Source organism: Orbilia oligospora, assembly GCF_000225545.1.
Source record: "Orbilia oligospora ATCC 24927 unplaced genomic scaffold scaffold00110, whole genome shotgun sequence".
Classification (NCBI taxonomy): Eukaryota; Fungi; Ascomycota; class Orbiliomycetes; order Orbiliales; family Orbiliaceae; genus Orbilia; species Orbilia oligospora.
This window is the reverse complement of record NW_011645667.1, coordinates 721,143-746,925: the sequence shown is the minus strand read 5'-3', so window position 1 is coordinate 746,925 and position 25,783 is coordinate 721,143. Positions and strand designations below refer to the sequence as shown.

Here is a 25,783-nt window from a genome sequence, read left to right as displayed (position 1 = left end):
AAACCCTGCTTATTCCAAAGCTAACATCACCAACCATCTTACAATCTCTCCATAGAATCTTCACTATTACTCTTCCCAAAAACTCCTTCTATTTATTCCATTTTCTTCTGTAAAATGGTTTCCTCGGATCCTAGAGTAAACCGCGAGGCTCGACTTCCTCACTCTCCAAAAAAGGCGAACGGCGGGAAAGCAGCTCCTGAGTCAAACGGAACCAGCAGTACTCACTCGAGCGATGAAATTCAAAAAAAAGAACCCGGAAAATCTGCCAATGGTAAAACTGAATGCAAGTTGATGCAGTGAGTAATAGTCCTTCATAAAAATTTAGGCGTCATAGTTATATGTTAACCTACCAATCTACCAAGAATCCGGGATGACAAGTCGACTTCAGACGTGACATTGCTCCTAGGAAAGGACCGTGTTCCTTTCTACCTCCACAAACCAATCCTTTCTATTGCGTCCGACTTCCTCAGAGCGATCTTGACCACGGCAAATGGCAATGGAGAGAATCCGGTCCCTATCCCCATGATCACCCCGGAGGCATTCGAGGTCATCACGCGTTGGATGTACGGAGGTGGACTCGTCCTCGAACCGGAATACGGCCTTAACGTTCTCGACGTCGTCTCGGGCACCAAATATCTTCATCTTAACGACATGAGGATGAAGATTCTCGACCACGTTGAAGAATTGATGGAGAAGCATCTCTCGCAACCCGTCATTTCCCGGGCTACCGAAGAAGGGAAACGCATTGTCAACGAAATGAACGAAGTCATTCGTTTCTTTGTTCAATTGTGCAATCTCTGCTGGGATGATGACCTCGGGAGACTTGTCAAGTGTGCAGACTGGATTATCCGTGGCCAGGGTGTTGATGTCGAGAGTTTGGTTCCAGCGATTGGACAAGAAGTCGGTGGACGACTTTTCATCGCTGCTATCATTAAAGCGGGCAAGAACAACGGCTGTACGGCCTGTGATCTTGACAAAGAATTTCAAGGTGTTCAAGATACCGTCGATCGCATCGTTCGTCGTGCTAGTTCTCTCCAGCTTTGAACGTTTTACTCTATTTCGAGGCTTGAATGTGGGTTAGCATATCAATATTTAGCTCACAACTTCGGAATAAAGTCACCAACTCTTGTTACTACTCCATGAGATACTCGCAATAGTCGAAATAATAGAACACTCTAGCTCTTAAGTGCTTACAAACAATTTATCTCATCCAATGGTCCTTTCCAATGTGCCCACTCATAAAAGAATCAGAAATTGTAGTTGTGAACGTGACGTAGGAACACTGTGTCTATGTTGCTCGGTGTATGAACCGAGGTGGAGCGATAATGAATCTTCTTGCAACTCTAGTGTTGTGGACGACGTATAAAACCAACTAGTACTCAAGGCCACCCAATCCGATCAAATCCATACATCACGGACCGGACTACTTATAACGATATTATGCCCAATATCAACGTCTCGATTCCCAAACTTTTCACAGAAGGACCAGTCGGATCACGGTCGATGACGTCGATCGAGATTTCTACCCGTTTTTATAGAGCAGGTCATGCCGTCTCAGCAGGAAATAGGTACATATCCCTTTTCCACCCGGTCACTCAGTGCATCATTCGCTCTGCTATTCAAGTACCTACGCCTCATATCAGAAAGAAAAAAAGTACCGATTCTCACGTGTCTACGTCTCTGCATACGCTACAACTTCAAAACTATTAACCTAGGATAGTGGGCATACAAGATGTCTATAGAAAGCGAATTTGACAGCTTATATAACTTCGACGATGAATTATATTCGACTCCGCCTCCGCGGAAGCGCCGTAGAGCGAACAGCCATAGAGTGGATAGTTCCAATACTTGCAGCGAACTCGCACAAAAGAAGCTTATGCAGTAAGTTAAACGACCTACTTGACACAAAACTATCTAGAAATATGATACTAATTGAGTTATAGAATATTACATGATCGAGAGAACTCCGATGTCACCGTAACCGTTGGACCCAAGGATACACAATACTACCTCCACCGGGTCGTCATATGTCCAAGCTCAGCCTTTTTCAAAATGGCATTGAAGCCAAAGAGATTCAAAGAAGGCTATACTGGTGAAGTCAACCTACCTGAGATGAAACCGGATATATTCGATGTTATAGCTCGATATATGTATTCTGCCGAGCTTACCGTAACACCCGCATACGGCGATAACATCATAGATATCTACGAAGGTGCAGGCTTCCTACAGATCCCGGACCTGCAAGAAGCAATCTTCAAAAACCTCACCGAATTCATGAGTACTCATATGGAGGGCCTTCGAAAATCTCAGAGGAAAGAGCTACTTTCTTTTTTTATTAAGTTCTGCGATTGTTGTTCTAAATCTGACCTTGGGAAGCTTACGAGGTGCGCTGAGTTTCTCTTTGTGGAGTTTGATATGACCCCGGAGGATTTCTTGACGGAATTTGAAACAAATGAGGCTAGTTATTTGTTTATGGCGGCGGTTATGGCAGCAGGCCAGAATTTGCGACATACAAATTGAGACTAGGATGCTAGTTCAACATTTCTAGTGCAGGTTGCAAATACATATCTAAAGGAGACGTAGTTTGGTATTGTGGATTATTCAGCGCAGCACCAATAACCTGACGATCTGTATGTCTTGGGGTCGTGTTCTGAGTATGTACTTAATTAACTAAGATAATATGGCTCTGGCTTGAATACATAAAAATGAAAGAAATAACTATTATACTCTCGAAGTTTCTAGACTATAAGGATTTAGAAGCTTGGAGGGTAATTGAACCTACCCTTGAATGAAGATTTGTCTGGATTCTCTCACCACTCTTTGAGCATCTTCTTTTCTTATTATATGCATAACCTCGTTATAGTATCGGCGCATTTCTCGTGAAATTGGGTGATAGAGAGAGAACTATAACGCCTGCACATCTATCGTTGAACGACCAAAGTACTCTGAGAACTCTCCACTCGGGACCCCAAGGCGTTTACAATGCAAAACATACAGAATGAAAACTGTTTCAATTTTAAATACATACAGTAAGTATACCTATCAGGATAGGGGTTACACCCGATTAATCTAGCTGGATGCTAAATATTTGGATGATTTAGGTTGTTCAACAACCTGCAGTTTGCTGATATACTAGCCACTGTCTACGACAGAAAAACCAATACAGAAGCCCAATACCACATGCATCAAATAATAGTATGCAACTCTTCTGATTACTTTAAGTCTCTTTGTGCCGGTGCCCCAGCCGATGAGCTCGGATGCAAACTATTGTCATTTGACACGACACCACGCGCATTTGAGGTCATCGGACTTTGGGTATACGGAGATCAAGATCTTGAAAACCACAGGGATACAAAAGCGATAGAAGAAGCCTTGGTTTACACGGAATCTGTAGGGATGGAGGATTTGCGAGTAGAACTGTTAGAAGGTTTCATGAAACTCAAGCTACAAATAACGTGCAATACTGCGAATGGATATAGGATGGCACCGGAATCACTGACTTCCGAGGCTCAATGGAACATCTTTGAGGAAATATGCGAGCACAGTTTACCTAGAGATCTGAGCACCGTGGGGGTCTTTGTTGCTGGCAATCTCCCTGGAGTCAATCCTTCACCAACTTGGCTTAGACAACTTTCTACCGAATCAAAGAATGGCTTTATGGCAGCGGCCTTAATTGAACAGAATCCCCAGATTCTATGTCAAGAAAATAACGATATATTTTCGTTCTTTGCAAATATCAAGTGTGGTTTTCCATGGAGCCCTGGGGTTGGCTTAGGTAGGAACGAGGTTTCGCAGGTGGATGATACGGCTATGCAAATCAAATTCGCGGCTCTTAATCTTTAGGCCAACTTTCAATAGGGTAATAATGCTAGAAGTGACTTGTATCCAGCCTACAGCTTATTTCATGCAAATTATTCGTGTTCCCCATAGCTTTCTACCAGATATCCCAACTTTTGGAAAAGAATTTTGGCCCATCTAGTAATATCAATATCTTGCGCTTAATTTTGCATATTAGCCTCGTCGATGTTGATAATGTTGACCACCATAGTTTAGACCCCGAAATATATCACCTTAAAAGTCGCATACGAAGGGCGTGGAAACTTTGGCTCGTATTAAAGAAAGGCAATACTTTGCCCACCAGTCCTAGAACCCCTAAATTTTTCTTACAATATGATGTATGTAGAGCTCTAGAGAAGAAACCCAGAAGGGTCATTGATATCGCGTATTGAAGGACCCGATTCGAATTCGCCATGAAAGGGGCTTACTCTACGCAGCAACCCCTCTCATGCAGGGTTAACGTGTCACAAAAATTAGGACATCATTATCGTTGTCAAAGGGCAGCCATTGGTGAGCGAGGTACTCTTGGCGAGAGCCTTGTTGTCAGCCATGGAAGCAAGGCTGAATATTTGAACGCATGTACGACTACGCACAAACGCGAGATTGTAACACGTACGCTCGAGACAATTGGGGCCTTGGGCGCCAGTATTGTCTTGCAAAGAAATATATAATTTGACCCCGGACCCCTTAGCTATTGGGTTCACCTGGCTCTCGCTCGGAAACAAGCGCATAGAGCTGTGCGAAGATAATCAAGTAAGTAATACGTAAATTTTGTTGATGTTTCCAAAGTATGGCAGCTAAGACAAATATCCTCTTGTCTACCTACAATTTGGCAGCCTAATACTGGGTGTTTAGGCAGACTTTCAGCTTAATCAATTAAGCTTCGAGACGTGGCCCTAAATTAATGTTGTCGCATATTGCAGGAATGTCCGATAAACCCGACTACATCTTTCCTTCAAAGGATATAATCACAGAAATCGCAAAGGCAACCGGTTTACCTTCAGAAATATGGTTGGCTTGGGATTTAGATAGAATCGAATGGCTTCCTCAAGCTCGCGGTTATAACTATGACCTCATAGAGGAACCATGGGAGGTTACCCGCTATAAATTTCCTTTTGGAGAAGATAGTTCCTATTCCATCAACATCGGACCTATGACTACCGCAGCCTTTTCTCGCTTTCCTGCCATCAAACTTCTTGGCTTTGCGACGCTCCTCAGAACCCCTGATGGCTTGACAACAATGGTATCAATCGCGGAGGCGGCGGCCATATCGATGAGCGAAACCCATTGTCAAATGTTATGGATTATGATGCAGCTTTTAGAGAAAGGCATAAAAGCCGACGAAGAGGAAAAGACTTTCTCCCCATATCGCTGGTATGAAGTATCTGAGGACCAATACTCCACAGATATTGATAGTACCATAGGGGATCTAGCCAATAGCTCTAGTCAAAAGCAGCAAGACAACCCTCAAGGCTCTAATACACAGGAATCACCATCGGAAATACCGGCGAATGAATGCAGCCCCGATAATACTTTAGTAAACTCAGCTTTGCTGCTTTTTGACAAAAAAAAGTCCATATTAAGTTCTTCGAGGCATGCCGATACCTCAGACTTTTCCTCTAGACTTCTGCGTGGATCCGCATATGCATATGGGGACTACTCGATCTTCAAGCGCTTAGCAGAATGGTTGGAATTTCATTTAGGCGGTACTGCTAGTGACAACAAGGAAATGTATTCGACTTATGCACAGACGAAAAAGACGCCTCCAGCGGTCAATTTCCTAGGCCGAGGGCCCTTTTACGTTCAGAGGCAAACTCGGGAGCAAAATTGCGGTGGCTGTTGGCGGAACAAAATAAAATCCGGGAACGTTCAAAACTTTACTCGGAATGTAACTTATGCTCCTGGTCTAAGGTGGAGACTGGCTTCGAATTTTAATTTTGCTATTTCTAAGAGAAGCCCGTTGAGCGCCTCGCGATACCTAGATAATCATGAGGACGGCTCTTTAGAGCCTTGTCACCAAGCTGCGGACTTCTTACTTCTCACAGCGGCGGCTCTTTGGTCATTATTCGATAATGATCTGGAAAGGTTGCCAAACTGCCAGTGTACATTGAAGACTAGCAAGGATTATATCCAATGCCGAGGGAAGCTAGATGGATGGTTTATATGGCACACATGACCCTCTTCCTCCCAGGTCTGGGAACAAGATGAGCCCACGCTTTGCGACGGAAAGGATTGCGACACAAATATTCGAATCGCTCTTTCTGAGGGCGAAGTGGGTGAATTATTTTGTTCCGCCAGCCCCTGCGCACTAGGCTGGTTTGCGATGGATAGGGACACACCGGATGCGATAATTTGGGATACAATTAGCCCAAGTACAGAGTTCAGAAAGAACGTCCTGGTGAAATACAAAGTGAAAGAGTTTCAAATACAAGCTCAACTAAGCGTCCCTCTTGCAGTTACACCACAAATCTGCGGCGCGGTTACATTTGCAAAAGACAATTATGTTATTACGAATTCAATTGACCAGGACTCCATCATCGCAATGGACTTAGTGGCGGCTGCTGTGTTACTCATATACGACGAGAGTAGAGGCGTTCACCGTACATTCGACGGGGCTGATCTTATAGAAATGTGCTGCATACAGTCACTACGAGATATTGGATACGACTTTGCCTATCTACCACAGTTTTCAAATCCCGACGCTCTCTCGCGGCTGCAAACTTGGTATTATTCGAATTTTGTGTCTTTGACAAGGAAATACTTTACCGGTGACCAACTAATACGCCAAGCGACAAGGAGAATCTCCGAAATGATCGAAGCGGCCAGAGTTGCCGTTAGAGACAATTCAACCCTTCCATACTGGGCGTTAGAAGATTTTCTTCGAACAGGTTCAATTCAAGCCTTTAAACCTCCCCGTTTCCAAGATACCTCTTGGCACATACTCGCTTTGGCCGCTCCGCCAATAATATTAGTGGTCGGTGAACTCAAGCCAGACTTTTTTCACGAGGACGGCCTGCCCCCGAGCTGGCCCAGTTCAAATGCTATTAGTAAAATAAATACTCTCTTGAAAAGTTTTGGCCTCGGCAAAGTACTCCAGAAATATTGCGCAGAGCCCCGCGCTCGTGGCGGCATTTTCGGGAGCCACAGAACTTTGAGGCGATGGTTAATACAAGTCCAATCGTTTAGTGGGGCCTACCTAAGGCCGGCGGATAACCACATTGTTTACAACTTGCCCAGTAGTCGTTGCGACTGTGCTTATGATGTTTTTCCGCTCCAAAAAGGGGATAATCGTGATAACAAACACCTTTTCGGGGGATGTCCAAATAATGGGATCTTACTGTTAGATGGCAAATGATTCCATTATATACAGTAAAATGGTTAAGAGTATGAAAATACAACTTCGAAGTATGAGTCCCAGAGATCAAGATCGAGCAATACACCTTCAAGGGAGCTCGAGCCATGAGAAGAGCCTCTCTAACCAATATCTTGCAGGGAGTTCAATTATAGATATGCAACTAGCTGTAGCTCGCTACTTACTCATACTAGTATACTATCTTAAAATATGAAGTCTAATTGTATTCCCAGACCATCATATGCATCCTGAATATAAAACTATACATTGCAGCTCCTTTCAATGACTATATACTCTATATACCGACATAGGTTTGGTACCGTATCATTGTTCAACTTCGATATTTAACCTCCCTGTGCCTTGGTAAGCTCTTTTTTAATATTAATACCTCTCCAGGCGGCTTCCATATCGATATATTAATCATTATATTACTAAAGAGGTAATAAATGAGTTTTATGTGGTAGACAACCCCCTTGATCAAGAACACACCCGTATGGACCTTGGATATTCCCAAGACTGATCTAGAAAGTTATGGTATTGACTACGAATTTCATGCTGGTATTCTTCCGCGTCCCTCTTTGAAAGTGGTGCCCCTTAAAAAAAAGCTAGTTTAAGACTACTTTTAGCTACCCAAAACAACCTCTGCCCGTAACACCCAAGACACAAATTTCACCATAGTGCTATAGTTAGAATCTATTTTTTGAACCAGATCTTAAACATCCGACTAGACGAGGCTTCGTACGACTAGGGATCGAAAATAGCCCTTAGTTCAGCAAACAGCTAGTATAGAGATACCAAAATGGCGGAATCAGAAAATAATATTTCTTATCAAAAGTAAGACCCTGTGCCATTATCACAAACCCAGAACTTCGAAGTTTCTAGTTTAATAACAAGTCTCCCATAACCTCCCTAGATATTTTAACAACGCTGATTACGCGGATATACTCGTCACACTTGGCTTCACAGCTCCTAAGATATCATTCCCGATGCATCAGATAATTGTCTATACTACGTCGGAATACTTTAAGCAGCTCTGTGACGAAAAGGAAACAAGCGAGACAGGAACTAAGCTTCTATCCTTTGATATGAGCCTAGAAGCCTTCCAGATAATCGCTGCTTGGGTCTACGGATACGGTGAAGAAAGTTTTAAATCACAAATCGACACCCAGGTGATTCGCGAAGCTTTATCTGGCTTAGGGGCGTCCGATATGACTCAATCCCAAGAAATGGAAGACTTGCGTGTAGGGTTGGTGAAACACCTCTTTCGACTGGAGTTAAACATCGTTGCATCAGGAAACGGTGGCTCGAGGACAAAATTGGAGGTTCTGGAAGATATATGTGAGTTCTCGGTTCATTATGACCGTAACATGCTCAAGAATCTCGTCAAACAGAATATTCCCGGACTGAGAGCTTCCGAACAATGGCTTAACGACCTTCATCTTAAACCCTCAGCTGCTGCAGTTCTTGCGGCCTCTGTTTTGATTGACATACACCAGCAGGGCCTTGATCAGCGTTTTTGCATTGGCTGTACACTAGCGATGAATGTTTAACTTTCTAACTTCGGAGCGTAAGTTCTGGTAATTCTGGTTCACTAAAGCGTATTACTGTCAACCAAGGCTAGCATCAGAGGGTCCTAGAAAGATGGTACTGGCTCCGATTAGTATACAGCCTCAAACATTGATGCATCTTGGCCTCATACATATCAAGCTCCTTGATAGGTCCCTTGATGTTGTTGTGTGCTCATAAGCAAACCATTACCGCGTGCATGTTATTATCCCCGCAGTCAATTCAATTTAGAGTTTTATACAAAAATTAGTATAATGTAATATAGGAGATCTTGAGCGACGAGCAAGAATGATGCTTGGATAAATCTGTAGTATAGCCTTATTGAAAATATCGAGACGCCAATAAAGCTGTCGTTAAGTCGTTTATCAATAGATATAAGTTATCAGATGCTGTGAAGTTGCGGAGAGAGTAGTGTTGAAGTTCAGGCGGATGGCATCAAAAACTGCTGCGTTGCCCAACATATCAACGGCATCTTACGCCTCATGATCACTAACCTCCCACTACCACCCCAACCTGCAAACTATCTCCCAATTATTATTACCATCCAGGCTCTCATACTTCTCTAAAAAAATCCCTGTTAACGTCACTATCTGTATTACCAAGGATCAACAAGTAGGCTCTATACAGCTCGATAGACCTGTGGATAGCCACTGGCTAACCTAATCCAAATATGCAGAAAAGATGACTGGCTCTTCCTCCGACTCCGATAGAAAATCACAGAAGCCCCGAGTCAATATTGACCTCAGTCATAATAAATCCATTCCACATCCTCCTCCAACGTAAGTTGAGTCCAACACCCTCCGGATATTCTAAAATCTAAGTAATCACGTTAGTGAAGAAGCTGCCCATCGTGAGATCAACATTACCGTTGGCCGTGACAAAAGAGTCACCACACTTCGTTCTGATGAAGGGGCTCTTGCTGAGTTCCCATACTTCCGTGCTCGGATCGCTTCAATCCGCTACGGACTACACGATGCTACCATCATCAACCTCACTTTCGAGGACATCGACCCTGAAGGTGGCACCCAAGTTTGGAATTGGATGCACGGTACAACAGTCAAAGAGTGTCTTGAGACCAAAGGAGAATTCGGCCTACAGTTCCGAATTCATGCTATGTATTTAGCAGCCGTCGAATGGAAACTGGAGCATCTCAGGAAAAAACTTCTGGAAGCCTGCCGTGAGATGCTCAAGTCAAGAATATTCGGGGACCTTCATGGATTTGTCAAGATGATGACGCATATCTATAGTATTAGTCCACAGGAGGATCAAGGTGATATCTCTGACACTATCAACTACGCTGTCAAGTATTATCCCGTTAGTAAGTGGTGGTGGATTATCAAACATGACAACGAGCATAGCTTCTACCATCGTGTTGCTGGGCTGACTTTTCGAAATCTCGATGAATTGGTTTGTACAAAGTGCACTCTTGGTACGAAACCCAAGCATCATGGTTGTATCATTTGTGGTGAGCGATGCTGAGCTGAAATGTATGGCTTTACGCAAAGCTACTCATGTTCGCACACCTATAGATACGTAGGGCCAACATCAGCGCTGTCCGCACACTAATCCTACTGTTTTACTAGCCTAGCTCTTTTTCTTCTTCATCTTCTATGGGTACCTATTAATGACTTTTTGGTAATGATACGATCGCATTCTCGTTTTATCAGCGTAGCAACTAACTACCACGTTCGTTGTTTCCGTACTCCTAAAAAATTGCCAACTTTTAGTCCTCTGCGCTCCTTGTTACACCCTAACCCCAAAATCTAGATACCAATGCATCAACGATCCAGGGGCTCAGCAGCACGCTGGCGTGAGCTAAACTGGTTTAATGTCGAGACTGTACTATTGAATTGTGAATAATTTAAAATTCAACACACTTTTGTCAAGAAATTCAACAACTTGCAGTATCCGCTAGGCGGGAGAACTCGATACAGTACTTCGTATATTATGCAGTAGAGCAGATGAAGAGATAAATTCAAATTATCGCCTGAAAGATCCGAGGGACCTTATTTATCGAAATTAAGGTTTAGTACGTCTACGAAATCTGCCCTAGCCTGTTTAACTACCTAAAACACTCCTAACGCCGCTCTTCCCACGCAAGAGGCAGAAAGCCAGGGTACTATACATAACAACAAGATCCGGATCATCCCGAGGCAAGTTCGGTACGATATACTCTCTAATATCCGGGATTCTGAAATTGAGAAATCCAATACACAGGAGAGATTTTAAATCCTCGATTCTTTCATCATCTGGGGGAATGGTTTTAAATAGAGCGGATAGGTCTTGGAAATACGCTGAACAGGGACAATCAAGGGTTACGGTCGCATTGAACAGTTTTCCAATCTTAGATTCGACTTTGTTTTCGGGGATTTTGGTGATATTTTGTTCGTTCGGCTGTTGAGTCTCGAAAGCCACAAAATCGAAGGGCTTGATTTTCTTTTTGAGTGGAACCTGGCTGAGAATGATACAATCATCAGGCTCATGATTCGGTGGAATAGACCCTACGATAAGATCATTTCTGTTTTTATTCCCCTCAATCTTGGATACCGGTGTGGTGGCATGTTCAGGCCCCTGTAACGCCTCAGAGCTATCACTACTAGGGGCTGGTGTAAAGACACCAGCTAAATTGTCTCTTAGGGGTTGCAGTTGGATGTCGGTAGCTTTGGCCTTCATATCAGGTGCTCCTTCTTTGTGAATCTCCTAGTTTACGATTGATAAAAATTAGTATCCTGTTGGTTAAAGCCAAACATAAATAAAGCCATATTTTTGTGTGCTCACCTCTAGCAGATTCCCTTGCATGTCGAATAATATTCCGGGAAGATATGGCATTTCGATAGATATTCTAATTGCCTTACAAATCTTTTGGGACGTGGGAGTTTTGAACGTTTGGTAAATAAATTAAATCCTGGACGAACTCATGAAGTAGACCAAAGGATGCTGCTTAATTACATTAGCTTAAATTATGGTGTAGTTCCATAGAATTCACCAACTTTCTAAACCTTTCTATACAAGCGATATAATTTCTATACAAAACCACTAGAAGCCTCTAGATCGGGTAGGAGGAAGGACAACTTTTAATCAGTCGATAGTTTAAAGCCCAAAGTTTACATCTAATATTTCTTCTATCCTAATCAAGCATTTGATAATACATCATTGACACCGGTAACTCCAGCGATTACGGCACAAGATTAGAAGCGAACTATATACATTTCTCCCAAGCCCTCATAATCCATTGTCTTAGTAGGTAGTTAGTGGCATCTGAAGCCCATGCTACTGGTGACGGGCTTCATAATACCCTCAGGTAGTCCCATCCAAGAAAACGGATTAGGCAGAACCAAAAATGGCATACCTAGCTAGTTGTTTCTCTAAGGTAATAGCGTGCTAACGTCTCAACTACCTCTAACACAGTGGCCTATCAGAAAATTAAGACCTCGAAACCTCAGCTTCTGTAGCATTGAAGATGGAATAACTTTTGCTGCTTGGTTTACTTTGCATTTCTACTAATCCGTGCCATTTTCCTATTGTTTGATACTATTTTAGCAGATGACCCACTGTGTTCGACAACATTTTTCTGAAACCACGATGAGGTAGTTCTCTAAATTTCGTATACGTAATCCAGAGCAAACAATAGTGCTTGCTCGCCAAACCCTCAAGGAAACGTTCATAGATTACATTTATTAGCATCGAGGATATTGTTTATATATATGAGTGGCATCTACTGACTGTCCGCCGCGCAGACGCCTCTTCATTTCAGCTCTTAGATTTACAGGTAGCCTCCATGGATGCTCCCGCACCAATCTTTCGTATATATAGCTCTCATGATAATACTCTACTGAGACTATTGCATGTTCTTGATATAACCCCGGAATGTGTTTTATAGTGTCAGCTAGTTGCATAATCGATCGTTGTTCAGGTTGTAGAATACCCATGCTTGGTCCTGAAAGACTGGTCGAATTCAACATAAATAGATGTTGGAGTGCCGCAGGCTCTAGTTGCTCATGAGATTGAGCCATGATAGATGTTTATATAACTCCAACTTCACGGATGTATTCATGAGCTCCACAGTCTGAAGGTTCATATAATATTATAGTGCAGATAGCCCTACCGGAGGCAAATCTTGCGTCCTCTGGTATATCCTGACGCGGTCATAGCACTTGCAGTCGTCTGATCCTTGTACGTAGACACACACATATATATATAAGTAACTTTGTGAAGGGGTCACGAGTTTGTCAACGATTGATCCAGCAAAGACGGTTATATGTAAATATCATAGCTGATGAATGGTGTCGAAAAGTTATATCATTTGAGCTCTAAGAGTTTGACCGTTCGAAACAGGTTGATTATCGATCGTGCAGTCGACTAATCTCATAAACCGGCCATCCCGATATGTAGTGTTTAGAGCAAAACTTTACTCAAATCCCCTACTGAATGGTTCGATTACCTCTTCATGTCGGGCTGCCCATTTTCAGGTTACCTTTCTCTCTCATTCGCAGGATCTCTGTGCTGTCTGGTTTACGAGACCAGGATAATATAATCCCATTTGTAATACGGAGTTGCAAGATCGCATGCGAGTTTCAAAATCTCGGTCTGCTTTAGTAGAATACTTCGAGGCTAAAAACATGCATACTCATCCATAGTATAATTCAGAGTTGCTGATCTTCCAATATCCTATATATGGACATATTATTGGATGAAGGGCTTGATTCCGGGAGAAGCACCGCGCCCAGCGTTTGGAGAATACGCCCCCCGTATTTGAGTTTGAGCCATCATGTTTTTTATAGCTATTTATAGTAGATCTAGGCGAAGCCTTGAGTTGAAGGAATGAAAGATGTGAAAGAGAAAAAAGATTTCAGATAATTAGTGGGCTGGTGGAGGTTTATATCATTGGATCTTCCGGAAATACGATGCACACTCGCTTCTAAGAGGAATTTGGAGGAAAGAGGGGGAAGAAGAAGCCCAAATGTAGAGTCAGCCGGAAGAAATTCAAAGAACCCATTGGAGGGAAAACTTGATACCAGACATATGTATAGTGCTACTAGAACAATCTAGATCTTTAGGGAATTTATTACACATAATTAGTCTATAAACCTCTAAAACACTTTCTTTTTCGAAGTCTCGTTTGAGACAACTTTAGAACATATTGTAGGAAGTCAACTTTAGATGGGTAATATGGTAGGCTTACCCAGTGGTATGCAATTTATAATAGAAAGGCTTTAATAGTAATAATAAAGTAGTATGGATTATTAAATGTTCAATGTAATTAGGATTTAAGATTATTTTTATTGCAGCATACCGTATAAGGTGTAGTGCCGGGTCTATAATTACGATTTTATAAACATAATGAATAAATGGACTTATAATGTAGCATGCTGAATGGGAGATCCCAGACCCTGAGTCCTGGTTTGTTATTTAGATGTGGACGGTTCAACTATAAGACCTCAACATGGCGAGATGGAACAAATACAGCCCGAGCAAAAAGGTTATTCCTGTTAAAAACTACATAACAAACAGAGATATCTTATCTCAAACCAGGCTTCGAAAAAAAAAGTGTTAGGAAACCAAAGATACTTGTTACGTTAGTCGGGCTTGAACTGACAACCTCGTATGCTTTAAGAACAGATGTCCTTTATATGCGTTCTCCCGATTGACCCATAGGACTAGGTGTTCTTAGAACGTTTGCTGTCCGAGTCTTTTATACAGAATCCAAGCAGCTATAAATAAGAACAAAGGGTTAGCCAATTGAATTTAAAGTTAAATCGGTTATAATAATGATTAGATGGCCTCATACCATGAGTCCACCAACGCAGATACCACCAACAGCAACATTCAGGTACCAAAGCTGGACATCAATCTTTACTACCGACTATTCGAGATTCATTTTCAGCAGCTGCTGTGTTAGCTATTTATTGTTTTGAAGTAGTCACCTTATTAAGTTCGAGTAGCTTGGCCTCGACAAAATCCATTCTTTGGTCCATTGTGCCATTCAATGATAGTGGCTAAGCAACCGATTAGTAGGTTCTATACAAGGAGAATAATGGTCTATAGAAATAGCCAAAGGCTTAGGAACTTACCGTTTGGGGGGTGGGGCGCTGGGGGAGAGAAGAGAGAGGAAGAGAGAGGGGACGGCGGTAGAGGGGACGGCGAGAGAGAAGATTGCGAGAGAAGAGGGGGCGAGGGCGGAGGAGAAAGGCGACATTCATGATGGCGATGGCTATGATGGATGGATGTATGCACTTAAAGTATATACTCGGCTGGGGAGGAAGAAAGGAAAGAAAGAGGGAGAGAAAGAGCGAAGGGCGGCAGTGGTATTTAAATCCAAACAAAGTATTGTCCTTTGTGACGTCTGGGAACGAGACCAATTTAAACAGTCTCGACAGTAAACGAAAATCTATTCCAAAAATCGCTATATAAGGAACAAAGGCAATATTTATATTTACTTCCCGTACCTCTTTAACGATAATTTCAAAGTTAAAATATTAATAGTAAGAGTAAGAGTAAGTTCAATAATAATTATAACGAGTGCCGTGAGCTGAGCGAGCTGCTACTAAATAAGGTTTTATTGAATTAACTTGCTCCACCAACGGTCACCGGCCGGTCGATCTTTATCCATCGACAACCACAACACATCATCTCGGGAGAGCCTCCATTCCCATACAATAACCACCAAAATTGAGCGCGAATAGCTCGCTGTAAGGTGTGAATCCAAGGGGATTTGACGTCTCCGAGGCTGCAAAACCCTTATACAAAATGACGTTTTGATTAAAGGGTGGATTTGATTTGAACCAGTCAACGTCGAAATCTGGGAGATGATCGGTAGTCCCTGAAACGGTATTGTTATAGATGGCGAGTTGAAGCTAAGGCCGGCGTTGCCGCATGAGGTGTCTGGTAGAGAGGGTACAGAATGGAACGGAGGTACGTATCGTCACAGTCAGATAAGACCAGATACAGCGATCAATCTTGAGTAGGGAATCTACTAGAAATTGCAATTGTCAAAGATGTGGATACGGTAGAGATTTTTATGGATACCATAGTAAGTGTAATGATGGGGAGTTCTAAATTAATGCATATCGAAAATATAATGTCAGCAGCAGAATCTAGAATACCATCGGAAGTATGCTCTACATATAAAATAAAGTTTTGAAATTCGGGGACTACAAAATACTATTTTGTAAAAAAATACTTACAGAATGCAAAGAGACAACTAGTGGAAATCATCAGGCCGATTAAATCTAAACAATAGCTAGTTGCGGGAGTATTGCAAAGTATATTGAATTGGTCTGGTGGAGCTCTATGTGCAAATATTGAATATATCTGTAAAAAGTTGTGCCAAAAAAAGACTAGCTAGAAAAAACAGAAAGAATTTTTTAAAAACATTTCGAGGTTTTGGAATTAACTCTTAAGAGGGTATTCTCAACTTTTTTCCCACATCATAAAACCTTCTTCGACATATATACAATATATTACATGTAATACAATAAAAAGTTTCTTCTTTTCGTCCTAGACTATGTTGTTTCTAGATTAACACATTCGTTTTGGTGGGTTTAGCACCCGTCTAAAAACTAGACTAGAAAATAATTATTGCTAACAGCTTGCCTATATACCTATATAGGGTTCTGCTAGGAGTAGTCCAGGTGCAGCTTTTTTATTGATAGGTGGACTGCATCCCAACATCGTCAGCCGGACAACGCCTGGAATAACGAAATCCAACAAAGTGACATTCCATAGAGGTCACAATCGAGAACAGCAAAAAATATAATAATATGTAAGGCCCCGAGCCATTAGTTTCTAGAACTAGACCGGCCTGGTTTTTCTCAAGGACTTTGCATCTACCTAGAGCAGAGCAACCACGCTCCTTCATTTGCATTTGAGCAAGGTGAATTCAGGGGCGTCCTAGCAACACAGACTGCTTCTTGGCACTCTCGAGAATGGCGAGAGCTCGAGACCTCGAGTGTCAGGAACTTGAGAATGGGAATTCGGGGTATTATTTGAAGAGCTGTTCTTAGTCGCGGGTATTAGGGAATGCCTTAAGTTTGTCAAGTTGTCTTGTTGACGTATAAAGCCAATATTAGTACGAAGTGTGGGTTCCGAACAAACCTCCTACTTCGCTCGCTCAATTATGGTACCCCGCATCACCCGGAAGCCTCCTATTCTCCTTCTAGGGGGTGGAATAGACCCCGTATCTAACGCTCCGTAAGCGTTTGTTAAGCAGTACCACACGCCTTTATTCATACCCGAAAAACTCGTATGTGTATCTAGTAGGCATGCGTCCCGCCCTCAGATCGATCTGCAGAATCAGAGCAGGGCAAACAGACTTACATTTTACTCCCGGTAGCCGTACTACAAAATGACACTACATCCAACATCATGACGCACACATGAATCTTTCAAGTGACTTCCATGTGATTTGCCCATCTACAGCCACAGACGACCAAAAGGAGATCTTCCTCATGCACATGCGCCCCAGAGCAATCAATCCTGCATTGATTCCGCATAACCCAAGTAGTCAAAATAAGGTTGTGCGACAGGATTCCACACCTGTGGATGACACTCCCGCTCATCAGATCAAAAAAGAAAGACCTCAGCCAGTCCCAGTCCTCGAATCCTTCATACCCTCCGTCTGCCGGTGGAACATTCCATCATGAACCCAACAAGCCAGGGTTACCATTACCCTTTTTGTAGTGCAAGTCTGTGCAACCTAAATGTCTTGGCAAGACCACCAACCCTGCCGATGACAGGGTCTTGCGTTGTGTCATGAAAAATACCACACGTCTTCTGATTGGCCGGGGGGATGGAAAGGCCAATATCGCCTAAATGCAGTGCAGAAGATTGCGCATTTGGTGGCCTCATTGATCCAGGCTAGACTCATCCAAAATTTGATCCTTGATAGCGCCCCTTTTGGAAGGGTTTGGGGACTTGTTGGCCTGATCGGGTTGTAGGAGCATGCAGGATTTCCTGCGATCTGGTAATGGGCATCGCTTTTAGGTCGATGAGATGATGGTGGGGTGTCGCTGCTCTGATAGGAGTTCTGTCATGACTCCAGTGCGGGCGCTCCCTTCTTCAACCACAACCACAACTTCATCTCCATCATCTCCATCATCTCCATCTTCAACTTCAGCTACAACAGCAGTAGATTTAAACATCTCAGTCTTCCCTCCTCCAACTGGTCTTCACTTGTCCGAAGAGCGATATCAGCCTTTATTTCCTTCTCTTGCTTTTCTTTCTCTATATGTTATGTCCAAACCGCCCCTCAAAATGGCTTCCACAACCGATACCTTCGAAAAGGTGCCATATCTGAACATATTTCCGCTTGAAACCAGGTTTCCTTATCTCTCCCCCGACGATTCGCACAAACGATCGAGACCGGCCACCCTGGCTTGCACCCGTATCGCCATCCTCGGTTCCCTAAAAGCCAGCCGACTTCAAGGCATTCATAGTGCCTCTAGCGAACCATCGAGATATTCCCCCAGATCCAAACACGGTGGCGCAAAAACTGAAAAGCAGCCTGGTTATGCGGAATCTGCCATATTCAATCTCCTGACAAATCCAATAACGGAGCCGATTCTCCTTTCGCATCTCACAACTCGCGATCTCATTGCTCTTCGTCAAACATCTCGTTTTCTGCGTGCAAACATTGACCGACAACACCGACTTTGGCGTACCATAAATCTGTCCTGTCCACGCACCATAACGGCGCCAAACACGCCCTTCACCTACAGAGCAGAAGTAGTTGTCGATCCACTTCTGTATCTTTCTAAAGTTCTCAATAATCATGCTCCGAACACCCCGATTTCACCATATTATCATACTCGAGTCTTGATTCTTGATAACTATCGTTTCAAGTCAACACACCACCGAATGTTGGAGGATTTGTTGTGCAACATTTTCACAAATCAGTGTTTATGGACGAACCTTCGACTCCTGTCTATTCGCGGGTTCTGGGATTTAAGCATCGCGCAAATAGCAGGTTATCTCCGGGACTGGGAGGTTGGTATTCGTGGAGATTTTCGCAAGACCTACGGCTGGCGGTTCGTGGATACCGACAACGGTGGATTCGAAGTTATCGACCGTGCTGGAAAGGTTGTTCCAAAGGAAAACTGGACCACAAAACGAGGATGGACGTTAGAAGTTTTCAGATTCGCTAGCCCGAAACTACTTAACAGGTGTTTACAAATGGGGTTATCGCGACCAAGAAATTTCAGATCGATCCCAGTTCCAGTTCCCAGCTACCTTAGCTTGCCATGCAACGAAGAAATGGATGACAATGGAACCATTAGGTACAAAAACTACCAAGAAGTTTATGTTCCCCCATCCAACCGAATGGACGAGACCATTGTTTCGGAGTTATATCGAGCCATGAAGTACGCTGAAAGAATTGGTATCGATCTCGACGTTGGCTTCTGCAAGAATGAAAGTGGACACGCCAAATTCCAAAATGACTTTGGGGAAGTAAGAGATAAGTGGTGGGGTATTTGCGAGAGAAGATGGGAGAGATGTGTTACTAGAGAATGCCGTTGGGAAGGGTGGGTTGAGGCTTGCACAAGCTGCCGGTGGGAGGAGAACTGGTGCTGCAAGGGATGTTTCGGTTGGGTCTGCGAAGGCTGCCGATCAAAGAAAAGAAACGATTTTGGGCAGAAGGGCATCTGGTGTGGCGGAGTGGCAGAGAAGTGTGCAGTTGTCGAGGGGAAAGTAATTGACCCCGATAACTCTGCATAAACCCGAACTGCCAATGTATGGCTCATCTTTGCCGGTTATCCTTCCATTTTTTAAAAAAACAAAACTTCTTCTTCTTCCTTTTTATTTTTTTTTGCTTTACATTTTATTCTCCCTTTTGCACGCTTACATAGCTTGTTTACTGTCTGAACGCTAGTTGGCTTTCTTCCATGCTTCGGCGTTATGCTCTTGGGGGCGTTGATCTTGATATCCGTTTCAGGCAGCTTTTCGCCTTCCCTCTTAGATATCGCCATCTTCAAATGTTCTTTTCTTTCTTGTACATATTCTTTTCCCTTCCTCTCGGTTTACCCCTTGTACATTTCTTCTTTCTTGTATATAGCTCCCCTACACAGGCGCCGATATCACTTGGACCTACATGACTTCTTTTTCCGTCTTAATAAAATTTATCGAACCTTTTTCGATCGATATATTATATTCTTTAATTAGTACCTACCGACTCGACTATCAATAATATTAAGAACCAAAATAGCTACCATATAACCCTAACAGACGCATCGGTACTTCAAAAAGGTGTCTCTTTCGATTATCTATCTCCTTTGGGGTTTAATATTTTCGTATGAGTACGATACTTGGTTGCATCGCTCCTTTTTTAGAACTCACTGTTTAAGATCGTCCGGGCTCTAGCTCTACACATATATAAAGCCCACCGTCCATCTTTCACAGAGAAAAGGTTTGTTTCTTTCCCACCTTTCTAACTATCCCACATCTGTGTACGTGTAAAGTATACATATACAATCCAGACGCACCGACTCCAAATCAAAGAAATAAAAAGCGACATACACACTGCAATCTCAAACTGCTAGCCCCTGCCCATCTTAGATTTTTAAATATCCAGTTTTCCCCATATTAATATTAATATTTCGACAAGATGATAGGATCATTCTCTCCTGTTCCTGAAGAAGAGCAAGAAATCCGGCCAAGTTCTGCACCGCCAGGCCTTGGAATTGGGTCTCCACGGGCCACGGTGTCCATGAATTTCCTATCCTCGAGTTCGGAACCAGAGGAAAACAGGTCTATATCACCGGATTTTGCTTCAACGTCGACGGAGCCAAACGCTCTAAACCCTGAAGCGTTCGAATTTATCCCAAGGCCTTTCTATCCTGGGGTACCAGAGCTTAAATCGGGAACTAGGCGTGCACCACCGGTTTACCCGCAAGCTCCCCCAGCAGGGTCTCAACAGTTCGCACCATCTTATGGATTTCTGATGCAAGCAATGCCAATGCAAGGTCCAATGCAGTCAATGCCAATGTCACAAGGTCCATTGCATCCGATGGCAATGCCGCAAGGTCCATTGCATCCGATGACAATGCCGCAAGGTCCAATGCAGCCAATGGGGATACCACAAGCTCCAATGCAGCCAATGGGGATGCCACAGGGTCCAATGCAGCCGATGGGGATGCCACAGATGTCAATGCCAACACCGCTCTACCATTATCAGAACATGCCGGGCCAGCAGCAAATGCATTGGCAGAACTTCGGCCGCCCTGGACATCTAGGCCCACATCAACCAGCTGGGCGATTCATGCCACCGCCTCCGCCAGCATTTCACAATCCTTGGCCAATACTGAACCAACCACAAGGCTACACCTTGCCCCCGCAACCAACCAGATACGGGTACCAAGGACCACGCATGCCACGGGTACCCCAAAGACCCCTAGGGTTTCTGGTACCCCCCGTTTCTCGGGGACTCCCGGCGCCTCTGCCACAACAAGAGCGACCGGCATTCGAAAACAACCACAGCCAGGATGAAGGCCCACTACCGGCTCCGGCCACTGTTTCTCCATCCCATATGGCAGCTCCAAATGTGGATCAAGGTTGTGTTCAAGAGTCGTCGGCTTTAAAAGCAGGCCTGATTGTTAGTTCGGCAGCGTCAGATCCAGAGACCGCTCCCGCTCTAACCCTTTCAACGGCCGTTATGCCTCCACAGATGCCTACTGGTGAAAGGCTCACGAACGTCGATGCCCCCAAGTCACCCGATGTCGGCACGATAGACTCGGGTAACTTGCCGGCGATCATGGATCCAGTCTTACAGTAAGAGCCTGGAAATCCTCAGATCCGATATTCTGTATTTGTATCGCATCTTTTCATCATTAGGTATTATTCTACTAGCATGCCTTTTCAAAGTATCGTGTTATTGGGTTTCTTTTCTCTCTTGTTTTTCAAGCCTCGTAATTCATCCTTTTCTACTCTATTTAGTAATTAAGTCATTAAACTTCAATAAACTCTGCGTACTTTTTCCTGCCCACATCTCATCAATTCCTCTAATGGCAACAGTCATCTGGTGATTATGCTAGAGTTCAAAACCCCAGTAAGATAAATTGAAATAAATTGCTTCCACCCGTAGCAAGTTATAGAGCCAAAGATAGAAAGCGCTAATGCAACTTAGTCAAATGAATAGAATATCTTGCTTTTAATATTTACTTTTCAAAGATAATCCCCACGTGTTTAGCAAAAACTCTCTCGTGATCGCCGCATCGTATTAACTTATGATTAGGGCCGCGTTAGATAGTGTGTCACTCATCCATATCTTGCGGGCCCCGGAGCCCTTGCTAAAGCTCAACATCCAGAAGTTGATCCAGTATATACTTTTCGAAAAGGTATCAAATACTTTTTTTTCCGTGTTATCGGAGTATACCCGGCTGTCACAGCAATTCCGAAACATAAGAATCACCGAAACCCAATGACCGAGTTTCTCAGTCGCCTATAGTTTTCAACCACGCGACACGCACGCGTGCAAGAATGTTATTTTACAGGGCACGGATGGCACCAGATCAGCGGAAATACCCCTCTCATCATCCTATTTTTCTTTTTCGAAAGCGGGGTAATATTACGCATCACACACGGAAGGGTCTGGCCTGGGTAGTATATCCCTATCACTGTCATTGGAACGTTGGGATATGCATATACCCCCGATCCGACGCAAAATGCAATGTATATAGAGTGGTTGCAGTGGCCACTTAGCTACGAGGAATCGCGTAAAATATTGATTGGAGCTCGGAAGTCAACGTAATTCTACTGCATGTAGAAGAATATTCTCTCGCATAGCCGTCGTATCTCATTCCGTGGTAAGTCTCACTCTGAATGATCTAAATGGCTGGGAATGGATACTTCGTTCCGACCTGTTGAGTCGTGGTACCAATCCATGCAACATGATGCTGGCCCTGCATAATGACGCATACATGGTTGTTTATTATTGGGCTGTCTAATTGAGTACTAGAATTCAAAATGTATTGCATGGACTGGCCTCCCGTTTTAGGATTCTGTAAGGTCCAGTCAGGCTGCAGGCAATATTGTAAACTCTAGTATCAATTCGTCAACTTTATTTTATCAACTTCGGGACAATCAATTCTAAAATTGCCAACTCAATACGCATCAAAGATTGCATTCTAGATCTGATAGATCAATTAGCGCTGTTAGCGCGTGAAAATATTCGAATGCCTAAATGCTAGGCACGGGTATTACAACTAAATATAGAGATATAAGCAGAGTCATGATTGAATGGCCTCAAGCGGTCTCAAACATAACATTGATTCTGCGATCCCATCCTCCAAGTTTGGCTCGACGTGACCTAACAACTCCATCGGATTCATATGTACGTATCAACTTATGTATACTTCTGGTTCTAGGCTCCTAGGAAATCAAATAAATAATAGGGATCATAGGCATGGCATAGTCTAGTCCAGCTGTTAGACGACATTCGTTTTGGTGTCTCTCGGCCGCTCGTCTAAACTAGACCAGGCATACTCTAGCTCTACTTGGTCTAGAGGCAAGACGGGTGCGAGTTCAAGCTCTATTAACGAACGGTGGTTCTTCAAGGTTTGTCTACCTGGTGAAATAATTAACCACTCTTTCATATAATAGCTACTAAGTATTCTTATAGCTTGTAGTATCGTCCCCAGACGCCGGCTGGCCACAAGTGTTAATATAGCTTGAAAACCCAGGGTAGCTTAAGATCCAGGCTAATGGTTGGTTGGCTGGGTGAAGCGCGCATAATGCAAATCAGTCAAAGCGAAGACCATTGGTGATGGAGAAATACTCAGCTGAGCCTTACCAATAGTAATTTGATCTATAGAATACGTCGGCTATCCATTCCGATAAATTATAAATTGGGATTCCCTGGGGGAACTTGGGCATCCCGAATAGTAATGACATCCCCAGCGTTGTGTTCCTGGTCTTCTTCATACATCTTCACAAGTTTGGGAATCCACTCCTTGACAATATCCTCCATATCGACCCGATGACCACGCCTCAATAAATCTCCAAAAGTTTCCGCGCATTGCGGCGCCATTCCCTTGAGGAGTCTTCTCATGATGTTTAGCGACTTATGCGCAGCTCTTTTAATATCGAGCGCAGTAGACTCCCAGTCGCCCGCGGTAAAGGAATGCTTTGACAGAAGACCAGAAAACTCCTGCATTGCCTTCAAAGTATCCTCTAAAAAATCTTTCTCTAGTTGGATTTTTATTTGAGGATCAAGGCGCGCTTGTATATACTCACTGCCCCCATCGGAGTGTATGGCTTCCAGAGTATACCGGCAGCTAGTATATTGCGTACACAGTTTGATCCTCGAAATCAATTCTTTCCGCAATTTTTCTTCAATGTCCATCCAAATATCAGATCTTAACATGATTTCAGAGGGTACTTTAGCTGAGACAAACGCTCGAGAATACTCCTTCGCAGCTTTTGAGTTGAGGGAGTCTGCAGTATCGTCACCCGTAGCGTATTGGCCTGGAAGACTTGACCACAGTATTTTTGCAGCGGCTAAAGCTCGACTATCAATTTTCAAGAAGCACTTGGCCGCAATAGAGGCGCCTCGTCGGTAACAAATATGCCGAAATGAGTCCCCGTCGAGGTTAGGATTGTTTCGAACAATGCAATCTTCTAGGTCAATTGGCAGCTTGGATCGATCAAATATTTTAAAAGTTCGTAGTCCAGAAACAGATACACACCCCAAGGTGAAAGAGTTGTCACTGCAAACATCTTCCGCGGGGTCGAAGAATTGATACGTTTCGACGTGAAGAAATAAAGTTCGTAGACTAACAAAGGGGTGCTTCGCAAACTATTTCCACCACTCCTGTCCCATAGCCCAAAGAATTCTAAACTCCCTCAGACCCTTAGGTGGACGGAGAAAGAAATGTGGATCGAAAATAAACCCGTCAATAACCAGGGAATATAAACAACGTAGTTCCAGGAACACTCTTTGGAGATTCTCTAGTTGTTCCGAGATTTCTGGAACCGGGGACCCACTATTGTCAGGGTATCGTTCGTATCGAGCACAGTTCCAAAAAAAAACTTTTGAAGATTTACCATTCTTGATAAGACACCAGCCAGTTGATTGATATTATACTGCACTCTTAGGATCCTCGCCGGTCCGTTAATCCTGCCTAACGTTCTCCAGGCCCCATTGTTACTCGTGTACAATGTAAACTCCGTTACTTTTGAAAGGCAGAAGTATTTAGTCATAAGTGCGTTGTTTATCCCATATGTTCGGATCTTCAGAGAAAATTTTCGCCTCGGCATCGACTCGATATATTTTTGAATATCCCGAAGAAGTAGGAAGGTATAAGGACTCTTTTTCGTGTTCAGACTACAATCTATGCAGGGGCACCAGGAGGGTCATTTATATAGAAACCAGTCTCGTCTGGTTGAATTACTATTGTAAGAAAGCACCTAGGAAGTAAATGATGTATCACTCACCTTCAACCTCCATCGAGATAGTTAAGTGCCTGGGATCTAATCCGCTGTCAAAAATTCCTTCGAGAGTATCGCATAAGTCTTGTGCCACGCAATTTCCGAATATGGAAGAATTAAGCCACAAGCCTCTTGTGTATTTGAAAACCAAGATCTTGAATATTAACAGCGTCGCTCCGCAGAAGGTTTAGGAGTCCAGAAAGTATCGCCCGAGTTCTGTCGATTTGATAGGCCGGGCACCAGGGTTGATAGGAGTGTAATTTGTTTATAGCGTAAGTAGGCTTGCCACGATCTGGATAACCAAAAACTACCATTGACCATAATTGGCGATAGCAGGCCGGTTGTAGTGTTTTGCAAGTTTCGAGGAGAGCAGCTAGGTCGCCATAGGGGACGAATTGAAGGATCTCTAAGAAGATCTCGGGCACTCGCTGCGCTAGCTGAACAAGATAACCCATTCTCAAGAATTGTATGACTGCGGGTCTCAAACTGAAGCTTAAGGGCGCCTAGATACGCATCTACGTATCTTTTAGTCAATTGAATGATACCAAGTAGTAGGCTAAAGGGGCGCTATGTCGCGTCGCTGAAGATAGGGATAGGTGTATATTCCGC

The 25,783-nt window shown here is 43.5% G+C and overlaps 12 protein-coding genes across 12 annotated transcripts; 9 read left to right on the top strand and 3 right to left on the bottom strand.

Moving 5' to 3' along the window:
* Positions 1-114: 114 nt before the first annotated feature.
* On the top strand, positions 115-1,044 carry AOL_s00110g200 (uncharacterized protein; the record flags this gene model as incomplete). Its single annotated transcript, XM_011126890.1, has 2 exons — positions 115-296; positions 363-1,044. 2 exons carry the CDS (start codon positions 115-117, stop codon positions 1,042-1,044), a joined length of 864 nt encoding a protein of 287 aa, XP_011125192.1.
* A 688-nt stretch (positions 1,045-1,732) lies between these two features.
* AOL_s00110g199 (uncharacterized protein) lies at positions 1,733-2,520 on the top strand (the record flags this gene model as incomplete). Its single annotated transcript, XM_011126889.1, has 2 exons — positions 1,733-1,881; positions 1,944-2,520. 2 exons carry the CDS (start codon positions 1,733-1,735, stop codon positions 2,518-2,520), a joined length of 726 nt encoding a protein of 241 aa, XP_011125191.1.
* A 660-nt stretch (positions 2,521-3,180) lies between these two features.
* On the top strand, positions 3,181-3,843 carry AOL_s00110g198 (uncharacterized protein; the record flags this gene model as incomplete). The annotated part of the gene is made up of 1 exon (XM_011126888.1): positions 3,181-3,843. One exon carries the CDS (start codon positions 3,181-3,183, stop codon positions 3,841-3,843), a length of 663 nt encoding a protein of 220 aa, XP_011125190.1.
* A 919-nt stretch (positions 3,844-4,762) lies between these two features.
* Positions 4,763-6,013, top strand: AOL_s00110g197 (uncharacterized protein; the record flags this gene model as incomplete). Its single annotated transcript, XM_011126887.1, has 1 exon — positions 4,763-6,013. The coding sequence occupies one exon, from the start codon at positions 4,763-4,765 to the stop codon at positions 6,011-6,013; it is 1,251 nt and encodes a 416-aa protein (XP_011125189.1).
* Positions 6,014-6,160: 147 nt separating this feature from the next.
* Positions 6,161-7,192, top strand: AOL_s00110g196 (uncharacterized protein; the record flags this gene model as incomplete). Its single annotated transcript, XM_011126886.1, has 1 exon — positions 6,161-7,192. One exon carries the CDS (start codon positions 6,161-6,163, stop codon positions 7,190-7,192), a length of 1,032 nt encoding a protein of 343 aa, XP_011125188.1.
* Positions 7,193-7,988: 796 nt separating this feature from the next.
* Positions 7,989-8,739, top strand: AOL_s00110g195 (uncharacterized protein; the record flags this gene model as incomplete). Its single annotated transcript, XM_011126885.1, has 2 exons — positions 7,989-8,023; positions 8,103-8,739. The coding sequence occupies 2 exons, from the start codon at positions 7,989-7,991 to the stop codon at positions 8,737-8,739; spliced, it is 672 nt and encodes a 223-aa protein (XP_011125187.1).
* Positions 8,740-9,436: 697 nt separating this feature from the next.
* Positions 9,437-10,234, top strand: AOL_s00110g194 (uncharacterized protein; the record flags this gene model as incomplete). The annotated part of the gene is made up of 2 exons (XM_011126884.1): positions 9,437-9,534; positions 9,589-10,234. 2 exons carry the CDS (start codon positions 9,437-9,439, stop codon positions 10,232-10,234), a joined length of 744 nt encoding a protein of 247 aa, XP_011125186.1.
* A 579-nt stretch (positions 10,235-10,813) lies between these two features.
* AOL_s00110g193 (uncharacterized protein) lies at positions 10,814-11,554 on the bottom strand (the record flags this gene model as incomplete). The annotated part of the gene is made up of 2 exons (XM_011126883.1): positions 10,814-11,455; positions 11,534-11,554. 2 exons carry the CDS (start codon positions 11,552-11,554, stop codon positions 10,814-10,816), a joined length of 663 nt encoding a protein of 220 aa, XP_011125185.1.
* A 2,858-nt stretch (positions 11,555-14,412) lies between these two features.
* Positions 14,413-14,730, bottom strand: AOL_s00110g192 (uncharacterized protein; the record flags this gene model as incomplete). Its single annotated transcript, XM_011126882.1, has 3 exons — positions 14,413-14,466; positions 14,544-14,618; positions 14,680-14,730. 3 exons carry the CDS (start codon positions 14,728-14,730, stop codon positions 14,413-14,415), a joined length of 180 nt encoding a protein of 59 aa, XP_011125184.1.
* Positions 14,731-17,785: 3,055 nt separating this feature from the next.
* Positions 17,786-19,468, top strand: AOL_s00110g191 (uncharacterized protein; the record flags this gene model as incomplete). Its single annotated transcript, XM_011126881.1, has 1 exon — positions 17,786-19,468. One exon carries the CDS (start codon positions 17,786-17,788, stop codon positions 19,466-19,468), a length of 1,683 nt encoding a protein of 560 aa, XP_011125183.1.
* An 886-nt stretch (positions 19,469-20,354) lies between these two features.
* On the top strand, positions 20,355-21,521 carry AOL_s00110g190 (uncharacterized protein; the record flags this gene model as incomplete). The annotated part of the gene is made up of 1 exon (XM_011126880.1): positions 20,355-21,521. The coding sequence occupies one exon, from the start codon at positions 20,355-20,357 to the stop codon at positions 21,519-21,521; it is 1,167 nt and encodes a 388-aa protein (XP_011125182.1).
* A 2,064-nt stretch (positions 21,522-23,585) lies between these two features.
* On the bottom strand, positions 23,586-24,463 carry AOL_s00110g189 (uncharacterized protein; the record flags this gene model as incomplete). Its single annotated transcript, XM_011126879.1, has 2 exons — positions 23,586-24,364; positions 24,433-24,463. The coding sequence occupies 2 exons, from the start codon at positions 24,461-24,463 to the stop codon at positions 23,586-23,588; spliced, it is 810 nt and encodes a 269-aa protein (XP_011125181.1).
* Between the last annotated feature and the right edge of the window lie 1,320 nt (positions 24,464-25,783).